General features: G+C 43.4%; 1 protein-coding gene across 5 annotated transcripts in view; it reads left to right on the top strand.

Annotated features, from left to right (window-relative positions):
* GABRG3 (gamma-aminobutyric acid type A receptor subunit gamma3) overlaps window positions 1-14,239 on the top strand; it is a 554,105-nt gene that overhangs the window by 482,716 nt on the left and 57,150 nt on the right. Inside the window, exons 7-8 of one of the 5 annotated variants that reach the window (XM_068268148.1) lie at window positions 63-112; window positions 191-269. The exons of 3 other annotated variants lie outside the window; for them this stretch is intronic. In XM_068268148.1, the coding sequence (XP_068124249.1) occupies window positions 63-85 (23 nt within the window). In that variant the 3' untranslated portion in view covers window positions 86-112; window positions 191-269. Of the gene's footprint in view, window positions 1-62; window positions 113-190; window positions 270-14,239 lie in introns of those variants that run through there. One more of the 5 variants, XM_068268147.1, reaches the window with a different exon arrangement.

Here is a 14,239-nt window from a genome sequence, read left to right as displayed (position 1 = left end):
ACATATGCCATGTCCAGCCCTCTCTAAAGTCTCAAACAATCATATCTTTCTGTTGATATTAGGTGAGATGCCTCCTCCATGGTAGCCAGATGTCATCATTGTCCCTTAAAAGGTAGTGTCTTTTTGATGTCTTTTCCCATGAGAATGTAACAGTTATTAGCAGCTGGTTAGTGACAAGTAGATGTGATAGTTTTGTCTGCCTAGGGGGTTCCTCCTGCATACATTTCCAATGTTCTTTAGAAAGAAGTATCTTTTGATGGGCAAGAAAGAATAGATGGACTCCGACACTCTACAAGACAATCCTCTTTATTAAGGCCACGAAGCACAGGTACAACCAATATCACTACAGTCATCTGTTTTGATGTCAGACACTAGGTCTGTTTCCCAGGTGGTAGCAGTTTAGCCATAGCTCAGCTAGCTAACAGTTAAAGTGAACCTCCAGACTAAAAATCTACTCAGCAGAACTGAAAAGGCTTGGTGTTTCTTTAACAGTTTCACAGCATCAGAACTTGGTTTTTCTTACCAAAGCATCATTTTTAGCTGCATTTTTAGCTAAGCTCTGCCAATCAAAGAAAACTGCCAAGGGCTTTTTTTCCCTGATGCTGTGCAAAGCATGAAGGGATTTCCTATGTTGTTATTCACGTTGCCTAGCAACTGGGAGGGGTGATCCGCACACAGGACAGTTGGAACTGTGTCTCATGCTCCCTGTCACCAAAAAATGGCTGCCCTCATGAAATCAAACATTTGCCTGTTCTTTTAAAACAGAGTGGGTAAGAGATTATATTACCTATCTATTTTAATTAACATAACTAATGTAACTTAATAAAAGTATGTTTATTTAGGGTGAAGTTCCTCTTTAAGGCCCATTTCCACTTTGGCGGTGTGTGTCTTGCTAGATGCAAACCGCCACCTGATGGGATGTGAAAATGCTTCTAAATACCTCTAGCCATGCCATTCACAACTATAAGGATTCAGATGAGTGATGCATTTTTATGCTGCATGCTGACCATTTTTTTTACCGTTATGTGAATTGGAGTGATTTCAGTAGGCTTCATTTCCCCATTCAAATTCACATGTGGGAAAATTGAGCAGATTGCCCCCTAGTGAAACAACCTCTTAGATGTTATAGTCTTGCTAGGCTAGGTGGCTTCCTACAGTTTTTCTTTGCTTTTACTGCAGCATCAGTTGATCAATAACTGTTTATTTCTAGTGAGGCCTTGATAATTAATGTACAATACGGAGGGGTTTAACCACTTCAGCCTTCAGATGTTTTTCACCTTGTGCGTCTGAGCAATTTTCACCCATAACTTTATTACTACCTTTCACAATCAATTGATCTATATCTTGTTTTTTTCCGCCACCAATTAGGCTTTTTTGGGTGGTATGTTTTGCTAAGAATTATTTTTTTCTAAATGCATTTTAACAGGAATATAAAAAAATGGAAAACAAACCATTATTTCTCCGTTTTCGGCCATTATAGCTTTAAAATAATACATGCTACCATAGTTAAAACCCACATATTTTATTTTCCCATTTGTCCCGGTTATTACACTGTTTATATTATGTCCCAATCACAATGTATGGCCAATATTTTGCCAAAATGCCAATATTTTATTTGGAAATAATGGTGCATATTTCCATGTTTGCCTCCATCACTATCTACAAGCTTATTATTAAAAAAAATAATAGTAATATACCCTCTGGACATGCATATTTAAAAAAGTTCAGACCCTTAGGTAACTATTTATGTTGTTTTTTTATTGTAATTTTTTTTTTATTTAAAATTTTATTTGGGTATTTTTGGGACAGTGTGGGAGGTAAATTGTTAATTTGAATGTAAGGGTCTGTTTCCACTACACCAGATTGTATGCAGAATGTATGCAGAAAAACTGACTCCAATGAATGCCTATGGGAAAATCTGCATCAGAAAAATCGTGTTTAGTGGAAACAGGCCCATAGGCATTCATAGGAGTCAGTTACATAGTTACATAGTTATTTAGGTTGAAAAAGACATATGTCCATCGAGTTCAACCAGAAAACAAACTACACCAGCCTGCTCCATCACATATCCCAGTTGATCCAGAGGAAGGCGAAAAATCCTTACAAGGCATGGTCCAATTAGCCCCGAAAGGGAAAAAAATTCTTCCCGACTCCAGATGGCAATCAGATAAAATCCTTGGATCAACATCACTGGGCATTACCTAGTAATTATAGCCATGGATGTCTTTCAATGCAGGGAAGCATCTAAGCCCCCTTTAAATGCAGATATAGTATTTGCCATAACTACTTCCTGCGGCAATGCATTCCACATCTTAATCACTCTTACTGTACAGAACCCTTTCCTAAATAAATGGCTAAATTTTTCCTCCATACGCAGATCATGTCCTCTAGTCCTTTGTGAAGGCTTAGGGACAAAGAGCTAATTTACCAAGCTTTTATATTACCCTCTGATGTATTTAAACATGTTAATTAGATCCCCTCTAAGGCGTCTTTTCTCTAAACTAAATAAACCTAGTTTATCTATCCTTTCTTGGTAAGTGAGACCTTCCATCCCTCGTATCAATTTTGTTGCCCGTCTCTGCACCTGCTCTAAAACTGCAATATCCTTCCTGTAATGTGGTGCCCAGAATTGAATTCCATATTCCAGATGTGGCCTTACTAGAGAGTTAAACAGGGGCAGTATTATGTTAGCATCTCAAGTTTTTATTTCCCTTTTAATGCATCCCAAAATGTTATTATCTTTAGCTGCGGTGGCTTGGTATTGAATACGATTATTTAACTTGCTGTGAGTACTAAGTCCTTCTCCAAGTTTGATGTCCCCATCTGTATCACGTTTATTTTGTATGGTGTTAGACCATTAGTACGACCAAAATGCATGACTTTACATTTTTCAACGCTGAATTTCATCTGCCATGTATTTGCCCATAAAGCCATCCTGTCCAGATCCTGTTGCAATATGACACTATCTTCCTGAGAGTTGATGATCCTGCACAACTTTGTATCATCTGCAAAAATAGCAACCTTGCATTCTACTGCATTTACTAGATCATTAATAAATAAATTTAAGAGCACTGGACCCAGTACTGACCCCTGTGGGACCCCACTGCTAACAGTCTCCCATTTTGAATAAGATCCATTGACCACAACTCTTTGTTTTCTGTCCATTAGTCAGTTCCCTATCCATGCACACAGACTCTTCTCTAGGCCTTGCATCCTCAACTTTTGCACCAGACTTTTGTGGAGAACAGGGTCAAATGCCTTTGCAAAATCCAAGCATATCACATCTACAGCATTCCCAATATCCACATTAGCGTTCACTACCTCATAAAAGCTGAGCATGTTAGTCAAACAGGACCTGTCTTTAGTAAACCAATGCTGATGCTGAAAATTAAGACTATTTTCTACTGTGAAGTCTTATATATTTTTTCTGCATCTATTCTGCATCCAATATGCGTGTAGTGGAAACAGGCCCTAAGTGTATGTATATTTATTTTTTAAAAAAGTATGTAGATATAGTTTTACTATTTGGCCACAAGATGGCCACAGTGATTTTTTGGGTGTGTTAGAATGTAAGTTTACTTGGATTGTAGGCCTCAGGTACTAAAGTCTAGTAAAGACTTGAGATGCAAAGTCTCTTTAAGCATACTTTCTCAGAGAGAAATTATGTAGTAATTTACCAGAAGCATGTTCCTCTAGAAGGACACATAATATGCTTTCAGGTCTAAATGTCTCGACATTGAGACTACGGAACGGTAACCAAAGCCGATGTTTGGAAAACATTGCATTCCGTGCATCTAGGGCATAAAGCACTGGCGCACTAGATGATGAGGTGGGTCACATGCCCATGCCCGCCAATTGTAGGCTTGGGGGTATGGCTCGGGTGATGTCAGAATTTAACTCATTGATGTTCATATAAAAGTAATAGATGGGATGGCAGAGGGCACTTCGTCTTCTGCATGCTATCCTGCTCTCTACATTTCCTATTTAGAATAATAGCTTCATGTCTGTATGCTGTAAATATATGTGATGTACATAGGATATAGGAGAGACTGTTTATACTCTAAAGAAATCAACATGTAACACAACATGCCTGATTGCTGAATAAACCCCTTAAAGGTAAAGGTGGCTGTCTCCGCCCTATCTCCTGTATGCTGTCGCTGTGAGTTGCAGCTCTAATGAGTTGCTGGTGCCGGAGTGAAAGGTGTGTTGTTGCCAATAGCAACCAATGTATAGGTTCTTACAGGGGGGTCTTGCAAGCGTAACAAGTACGCTTACAGGAAGTGCAGAGGGGATATAACACTTACAAAGATTGTGGCTTCTCATAGAAGCTGTCGGTCTTTCTAAAGGGAACTTAGATCAATGAATGGGAACTGTGTTCCCATTCATTGATGTCCGGGCTAACGGGCGATGGCACGGGAGCACGCGTGATCGTCCATGGGAGCGCGCAGTAGCGCGGCAGCAGCCTTTTGGACACACTAACTATGTCCAAAAGGCTTAAATGGTTAAAGGCACATCTCTATAATAGTGCCACAGATGTAGATATAACCCCCCTTCCCCATGGGGGGACACAGATCTGCATAGAGGCATGCATATTCAACTCGGTAGGGGGAAGTGTGGCACAGTGACACACAGCCCTGCAAATCTGCCTCTGAGCAGAACAAGATAGGGACACACAGCAGCACTCTGCATATGCTTCGGGGGACACAAATCTGCATAAAGGTATGCCCCTTCTGTTCGGGGAGGGGTGTCGGCATCGCAACAACAGATGGCTATGTACATCTGCACCTGTGAACAGAACAAGATGAGGCCAACAGCGCTCTGTGCATGGTTGGGAGCGGGGGCACACAGCCATTGCAGCTCAGCTGTGCTCCTAGGTCAGAAACATGGGTGGCAGAAAGATATTCTTCCACTCCTCTAAAGTTTTTCTCAATGTATATGTTTTTCTCAATGTACTTATATTCAGTCACAAGACTGTCCCTGTGTTGGGAAGGAGGTTTTACTATAATAATTTCAAAACCTAAAACTATTACTGTGGTGTTTTTTTTTTCATTTCTTTTAATAATAGGGGGGGGGGGGCAGTCATCCCCAACACATACCAGCTTATGGTCAGGTGGGGGGGGGGGGGGCATACTGGATTTCCTACTCTCAGCTTGTACTTAAGTCAATCATTTTTGTCTGTTTTTTTAAAGTCGGGGGGGGGGGGGGGGTTAAACTTTAAGTCAATCACTGTGGAATAATAATGTACAAAACACTGAAAGGACAACTGAAGTGAGAAGAATATGGAGGCTGCCATATTTCTTTCCTCTTAAACAATACCAGTTGCCTATCAGCCCTGCTGAGCTATTAACACCAGAAACAAGCATGCAGCCAATCTTTTCAGAGCTGACAATAATGTCAGAAACAAGCTGATCTGCTGCATGCTTGTTCAGGGTCTATGGCTAAAAGTGTTATAGGAGGGGTTCAGCACAGGACTGCCAGGTAACTGGTATTGCTTAAAAGAAAATAAATATGGAAGTGTAAGGAACCTGGTTCTGTTCTTTTCTGGCCTGCTGGTGGTGGTGGTTTGGACTGCCTGGACTTTTGCACCTTGCCACCAGCAGGGGGGTTATGGACTTACAGCAGTCATGGACTTCTGCTCACCACCAGCAGAGGGCTCTGTGGATTGTGAGCAGCCCTGATGGACAGCAGGCAGCTTGTCTCCTTCCTGGAGTATTTAAGGTCTGCCTCTTCCGCCTGCTGGTTGCCAGAACATTGATCTCCTAGGTCTGAGCTCCTGGACATTCTGATTCCTGATTCCCTGCTCCAGATTCTGTGGATGGCTTCCTGTTTATGAACCTGTATTCTGTCTTGATCTTGTCTTCTGCTTTATCCCTGACTCCGTGTTCTCTGATTACCTGTTGCTGACTTTGCTCTCCTGCTGACTCTGAGATTCTGTCTGATCCCTGGTGTATGACAATTGTGTGTATATATATATACTGTACATATATATATTCTGTAGTTAGATAGATAGTCAGGTGTACATTTATCACTACTTCTGAATTATCATGTATATTGCATGACATTGCATTTATGTTGGGTTATTACTACTATTGCTTCTCTGAGTAATTGTATGTATTGCATGTTGCGCATGTGTTTGCACGATATTGCCTTTTAAGTTGGTTTATGAGTATTTCTTAATAAAACATCATTTTGCACCTCATTCTCTGTTTCCAGTGTCTGTATGCTGTGAACTGTGGTCAAACCTTGCCCTTGATCTCAGACTCGTTACAGAATGTTCTGGCCATACATTTACTGACCACTGCAGTAATACAGTATACTGAAAATCTGTCAGAATGAGCCCGCAAGATCTGGAATATTTTGCATTATTAGCAGGGGAGGCGTGGGATGAATGCTATGAGATTTTTGCAGAATTTTCCAGAGAGAAATTGTTACAGTTAATTAGTCAAGTGTATAGTCATGTTGAAAATGGATTTTTTGATGCGCCTGATGTTGAATGGATAGTCAAACTGTTGTATGATCTTGTATTCTCTGGTTCAAGAGACTCCTACCTGCCTCCATTTAATAACCGAAAAGTAGCAGTCTTGGTTAATTTGTTTGAGAGTGATCAAGCAGGATTCCTGGATTACTATTCAAACAAAGATAAACCAATTGTGCAAACTTGCATAGAGTCCCTTCAATGTCTGATCAATCAGGGATTATGCAGATATGGGAAAGCCTCTCTTGTGTTATCTGCATGGAAAGGGATTTTCTCTGCAAATTCCACAGCCTCAGCTTACTCTCTTGAAAACCCAATTTATCCGGATTTTACTTCTGAGCAAATCGATGCTTTTTACAGATATCTGAAAGAAGACAAAAAGGCATTTTTTGAATTCTATTGCACGCAATCGATGGAATTTGTATTAGAATGTAAAAATGACGTTGAAAAAGTAATGCATAAAAAGGCCTGCAAGCATAAACCAGCTGCCGCCCTAATTGCTGCCTATTCTGAGATCTTGCCCTTATGTAAACCTTCTGTTAACCCTTTGAAAGTTCCTCTTCCAGTTCAGAACTCACAATCCACAATAACTAAACAGTCCCAATGTCAGTCCTCCTGTAATGAACAATTTAACCTTACTTTTGAACCTGAACTGATTGATTTGTTAGCTGATTTTTTGGAGAGAAATAGGGAAGGTTTTTGGGAACATTATTGTGAAAAAAGTGAAAATTTTGTGTCCGCCTGTATACGTGCTGCTGAGTCTATGATGCTGTATGAACCTTGTAAGCGTGAATCTGCTTCTGTGTTGGTTGCTGTCTGGCATGATATTCTTTCTTCTTATTTCCACTCTACTCCGTCTGCTCATCCTCCATATATCTCCAACCAGGTCCAGAGCTCAGAACCTGTAAACAATAAAAAATCTTTAGAAAATAAGTCATCCAAAAAGAAAAAATTATTTCCTACTAATTCCACTCAGCATGTGCAGACTCCAGCCGATTCCGGTCTTGTGCAGACTCCAGCCGATTCCGGTCTTGTGCAGACTCCAGCCGATTCCGGTCTTGTGCAGACTCCAGCCGATTCCGGTCTTGTGCAGACTCCAGCCGATTCCGGTCTTGTGCAGACTCCAGCCGATTCCGGTCTTGTGCAGACTCCAGCCGATTCCGGTCGTGTGCAGACTCCAGCCGATTCCGGTCGTGTGCAGACTCCAGCCGATTCCGGTCGTGTGCAGACTCCAGCCGATTCCGGTCGTGTGCAGACTCCAGCCGATTCCGGTCTTGTGCAGACTCCAGCCGATTCCGGTCTTGTGCAGACTCCAGCCGATTCCGGTCTTGTGCAGACTCCAGCCGATTCCGGTCGTGTGCAGACTCCAGCCGATTCCGGTCTTGTGCAGACTCCAGCCGATTCCGGTCATGTGCAGACTCCAGCCGATTCCGGTCGTGTGCAGACTCCATTCAGCTCCATACAGACTTCACCCATGTCCATGCAGACTCCAGGTGATTTGTGTCTTCAGCAATCTCCAGTCTGTCCTGAGCAGTCCCTCGCCTTTCTTTGTGGACTCTTTCATGGACTAGGTCTGCTGACAGTGGGTCAGCCTGCCAGGCCTGCAGAGCTCCAGAATGTTTATCCTGCAGTATCCAGTCCTGCAATCCAGCCCGCGGAGTGTTGCATCCAGCCCGCAGAGTGTTGCATCCAGCCCGCAGAGTGTTGCATCCAGCCCGCAGAGTGTTGCATCCAGCCCGCAGAGTGTTGCATCCAGCCCGCAGAGTGTTGCATCCAGCCCGCAGAGTGTTGCATCCAGCCCGCAGAGTGTTGCATCCAGCCCGCAGAGTGTTGCATCCAGCCCGCGGAGCTTTGCTCCCTGCCTGCAGAACTTTGCTCCTTGCCTGCAGAACTTTGCTCCCAGTCCGCACAGGCTCAGTTCACACAATTTCAGTGCCAGTCCGCACAGACTGTATTGGGATCTCAGCCAACGGTCCAGCCAAGCGCTCAGCCAACGGTCCAGCCAAGCGCTCAGCCAACGGTCCAGCCAAGCGCTCAGCCAACGGTCCAGCCAAGCGCTCAGCCAACGGTCCAGCCAAGCGCTCAGCCAACGGTCCAGCCAAGTGCTCAGCCAAGTGCTCAACCAAAGGTCCAGATCCATGAGGTTACACAGTGTGCTGTCCTGTCGGAAACTACTGAGCCTGCTGTCCTGTCTGAAGCATCCCAACCTGTTAACTTGCCTAAAGTTATCCCATATTCTGTTTTGCCTGAGGTTATGCAAGCTGCTGCCCAGCCTTCACAGACTTTTGTTGCTACTGTTCTTGCTTCTCCTGGTAGTGTCTGGTCTGCTGGACTACTTGAGGGCACCCAGTTTACCATCCAGCCTGTTGCTGCCCTGTCCGAGACAATCCAGCCTGTTGCTGCCCTGCCCGAGACTATTCAGTCTGTTGCTAATCTGCCTGCAGCACTACCTGAAGCTTTCCAGTTAACTGCTCAAATGTCACAGGACTCTGCTGCTGCTTCCAAGTCTGGTGACTCTGCCGCTGCTTCCAAGTCTGGTGACTCTGCCGCTGCTTCCAAGTCTGGTGACTCTGCCGCTGCTTCCAAGTCTGGTGACTCTGCCGCTGCTTCCAAGTCTGGTGACTCTGCCGCTGCTTCCAAGTCTGGTGACTCTGCCGCTGCTTCCAAGTCTGGTGACTCTGCCGCTGCTTCCAAGTCTGGTGACGCTGCCGCTTCTGAGGGTATCCAGTCTGCTGCCGCTTCTGAGGGTATCCAGTCTGCTGCCGCTTCTGAGGGTATCCAGTCTGCTGCCGCTTCTGAGGGTATCCAGTCTGCTGCCGCTTCTGAGGGTATCCAGTCTGCTGCCGCTTCTGAGGGTATCCAGTCTGCTGCCGCTTCTGAGGGTATCCAGTCTGCTGCCGCTTCTGAGGGTATCCAGTCTGCTGCTGCTTCTGAGGGTATCCAGTCTGCTGCTGCTTCTGAGGGTATCCAGTCTACTGCTGCTTCTGAGGGTATCCAGTCTACTGCTGCTTCTGAGGGTATCCAGTCTGCTGCTGCTGCTTCTGAGGGTATCCAGTCTGCTGCTGCTGCTTCTGAGGGTATCCAGTGTGCTGCTGCCGCTCCTGAGGGCATTCTGCCTGCTGCCGCTCCTGAGGGCATTCTGCCTGCTGCCGCTCCTGAGGACATCCTGCCTGTTGTTGTTCCTGATGGCATCCTGCCTGTTGTTGTTCCTGATGGCATCCTGCCTGTTGTTGTTCCTGATGGCATCCTGCCTGTTGTTGTTCCTGATGGCATCCTGCCTGTTGTTGTTCCTGATGGCATCCTGCCTGCTCAGACTGATGGTGCCAAGTCTCCGGCTCAGCCTGATGGTGCCAAGTCTTCTGCACAGCCTGTTCGTGTTCAGCCTCTTGCTCTGTCTGATGTTATCCAGCTGGATGCCTGCCAGTTTTCTGTCCAGTCTAATGCCTGCCAGTTTCCTGAAGTACAAGTTTCCAAGTGGTCCATTGTTCCAAGAACGCTGTACATCTTTTGGTTGAAATTCTTTCCCTCCCTGCCCACCCTGTTTTGGCATCCTGGGTCCACTCTGCCAAGGCATTACTTGTATAATGTGTCCTGGGACCCTGGTGGGTTTTTTTCTAAATACGTGTTGTAGCGTCCTGAGGCCGCTCCTCAAGGGGGGGGTAATGTAAGGAACCTGGTTCTGTTCTTTTCTGGCCTGCTGGTGGTGGTGGTTTGGACTGCCTGGACTTTTGCACCTTGCCACCAGCAGGGGGGTTATGGACTTACAGCAGTCATGGACTTCTGCTCACCACCAGCAGAGGGCTCTGTGGATTGTGAGCAGCCCTGATGGACAGCAGGCAGCTTGTCTCCTTCCTGGAGTATTTAAGGTCTGCCTCTTCCGCCTGCTGGTTGCCAGAACATTGATCTCCTAGGTCTGAGCTCCTGGACATTCTGATTCCTGATTCCCTGCTCCAGATTCTGTGGATGGCTTCCTGTTTATGAACCTGTATTCTGTCTTGATCTTGTCTTCTGCTTTATCCCTGACTCCGTGTTCTCTGATTACCTGTTGCTGACTTTGCTCTCCTGCTGACTCTGAGATTCTGTCTGATCCCTGGTGTATGACAACTGTGTGTATATATATATACTGTACATATATATATTCTGTAGTTAGATAGATAGTCAGGTGTACATTTATCACTACTTCTGAATTATCATGTATATTGCATGACATTGCATTTATGTTGGGTTATTACTACTATTGCTTCTCTGAGTAATTGTATGTATTGCATGTTGCGCATGTGTTTGCACGATATTGCCTTTTAAGTTGGTTTATGAGTATTTCTTAATAAAACATCATTTTGCACCTCATTCTCTGTTTCCAGTGTCTGTATGCTGTGAACTGTGGTCAAACCTTGCCCTTGATCTCAGACTCGTTACAGGAAGCCTCCATATCCTTCTTGCTTCAGTTGTCCTTGAAACAGCCTATAATCAATTTCAAGCACACACGTATAATATTTATAATATGTATATAACTTGAGACAGAGAAATTAGTTTCTGTTAATAGTTACTTGTATTAATATGTTAAAAATAATTATTGATAATGCACCTAATTTGGATTCCACCTTAAATTTTTAAATTCAATAACAACAATTATCAGATTGAATGGATAATTAAATATTAAGCAAGGTAGCGCAGTATCCCTCCTGTCAACTACGGATTATTTATAAATACCCTCTGGACCTCAGGGAACTCCTCCTAGTGTTTTTTATTCTGATATAATTTATCATATGAACATGCACCAGTATTTGCGATGTCTCAAACCATACATTAACAGTGTATGTATTTGTATTGTTGAATGTCCTGATTGTACAGAGTTTTGAACATCTCATGTATCTATGTTCCCCTCTATTTGATTTGTACTGTGCACAGCAGAAGATGCTGGTGCTTTATAAATGAAAAAAAAATAATAATAATGCAGCTGCAAATTCCTAGGAGTCATCAGCATAAACCATAAAAACCATAAAACTACCTGTCAGTGTCTATATTGTCCCTGAGGGTTCCTGAGGAACTTTCAGAGCCTCACACACCTCAAACTGTTTTGTTTGATAAGGTTTTACCAATATTCTACTATAGGTTTTACAATATCCTTTTCATTGCAGTTATTGGCAGTTCCCCCTGCTGATCAGCTATCCCTAAATCAGGGGTCTGCAACCTTTAAGACATAAAGAGCCACTTGGACCCGTTTCCGAAAAGAGAAAAAAACTGGGAGCCGCAAAACCATTATAAAACAAATCTAACACTGCATATATTGTTTCTTACCTTAATGCTATATACAGGATAAGATATGACCCCAATATGCACAAATTGTTAGCAGATATAACCCCAATATGCACAAATGGTAGCAGATATGACCCCAATATGCACAAATCGTTAGCAGATATGACCCCAATATGCACAAATCATTAGCAGATATGACCCCAATATGCACAAATCGCTAGCAGATATGACCCCAATATGCACAAATCGTTAGCAGATATGACCCCAATATGCACAAATCGTTAGCAGATATGACCCCAATATGCACAAATCGTTAGCAGATATGACCCCAATATGCACAAATCGTTAGCAGATATGACCCCAATATGCACAAATCGTTAGCAGATATGACCCCAATATGCACAAATCATTAGCAGATATGACCCCAATATGCACAAATTGTTAGCAGATATAACCCCCATATACACAAATCCTTCAGCAGATCTGACCCCAATATGCACATTCCTTCAGCAGATCTAACCCCAATGTGCACAATCCTTCAGCAGATCTGACCCCAAAAAATGGCCGCCCGAAGCCCTGCACTGCACCGGTCTGGCGGCCTGTCTGATAGGCTGCCGGCCAGCAGCAGCAAATGTCACACGTGTGCCGCGGCCACTGACACGAACTACCGGAGCCGCAGCAAGGGTGAAAAAGAGCCGCATGCGGCTCTGGAGCCGCGGGTTGCTAACCCCTGCCCTAAAGGGTTCTCTCCTCTTTTTTGACATCTAACCATAATATCCTCACCCAATGTAAACTCCTTCCTGACACCAGCACCCTTCTAATTATTTCCTTGCATGTAATCCTATTCTAGCCCTCAAAGAATAGCCCTCCCTCATATTGAAAACTAACATTCCCAACAAAAAGTCCTTCTTGATGTGTAACTATAACCACCTAACCCATAGATCTCACCCACACTATTTCCCCTTACCAATATTCTGCTTCAGGGCTCTATAATATAAGCAGCAGCACTTGGCTATTGTATAACCAAGCACTTTCTCCCAGTTCACACACTGAAGCCAATAAGCAGTACTGAAATCATACACCTGTGATCATTGAGCTGATAATATTCATTGGCTCTACTGCAGTGTCAAAATAACTGGCATGCAAAGAAACTGCTTTGAACCAAGGGACTCTCAGTGGTAATCACAATGAAGAGCATAATCAGTAATGCATTACAATTACATTTTTTTTTAATTGAAACTATAAGAATTATAGTTTTATAAGTAAAAACAATTTCAATATTCCAATTTATTAAAATAGTTGAACTTATGTTTATCATTTGCATTCTTTAGTAAAAAATATGAAACAAGTCATTGATTGATTGTTTGTACTGAATATCATTTAAAAAAAAATCCTCAGTTTCATGTTTTGTAGTGACTAGTGGTTCTAGCAAGTATGTTGCCAGCCTTTAAACAAATCTGGAAGAGATAGTTTGCTGCTGGGCACAAAACACAGAGCAGTCTTGCTGGAAAGACAGCAAAATAGTACAGCCCAAGACATTACATAACAGTTGGAAGTGATCGCTGGAAGTATTCTGTGCCTTCAATAGATTTCATACTGTGGGTCACAGAGACAATACTAGTGACAGATGAGAGTGTAAATGCCTAATATGATATATAATTACTCCTGTTCTGCTTTAAAGTAGACCTGAACTCTCGCCAAGGCAGAAGCAAAACGTAGAGAAATTCACCCTGAATATATTTAGAGAGTTTAACCTGCTTAATTCCCCCTCAGTTGTAATTTGATCCTAACCTGCGTCACATGACTGCCTAAGGCAGATAAACAGATAAGCCCATTTGAAAGAACAGGCTGTAAACAATACGGCTGCTTCCATGAAAGCAGGAAGTAGAAACAGTGCAGATTTATTTTAGGATTTGTATATGCTGTAACAAATACATGTTTTTTGTTTAAAGGTTATTATTCAGTTGTGTATCTTTTAGAGCAGAGGGGAGTTCTGCGTTCAGGTCCACTTTAACAACTTCATACTCATGCTTCTGCCAATTAAAAATACCATATCAGAATCAGAATCAGAATCTTTATTTTCGTCAAGCACGACTGGGACGTGCCCGGAATTGGGTTTGGCACATTACAGGGGTGCTGATACATGAAATAGTTACAGTTACAGGACAGGACATGCAGTAGAAACAGAACATTATATAGCATTAAAACAGAGGGAGACAATGTGGCATAAGTAACCACACCAAAACAAAGCAAAATAACCAAAAAAATACACTTAAGCTGGAGCATCGTCTATATGCAGAGTGCCTCAGTGCGGGCATGGTATTTGGGGTGGGAATGGGCATTTCCATGGAGAGAGTTCAGAACGTTGACAGCCGAGGGAAAGAAACTGTTCTTATGTCTTGAGGTCCTGGTGAAGATGGAGCGGAACCGGGGCCTTCGTCTTGAGGGGAGCTGACTAAAGAAGCGGTAGCCCGGGTGTGAGTGGTCGTTGGTGATCTTTAAAGCTCT

Source organism: Hyperolius riggenbachi, chromosome 2 (assembly GCF_040937935.1).
Source record: "Hyperolius riggenbachi isolate aHypRig1 chromosome 2, aHypRig1.pri, whole genome shotgun sequence".
NCBI classification, from domain to species: Eukaryota; Metazoa; Chordata; class Amphibia; order Anura; family Hyperoliidae; genus Hyperolius; species Hyperolius riggenbachi.
The sequence above is the reverse complement of the archived record's forward strand: the minus strand, read 5'-3'. Positions and strand labels throughout refer to the sequence as shown.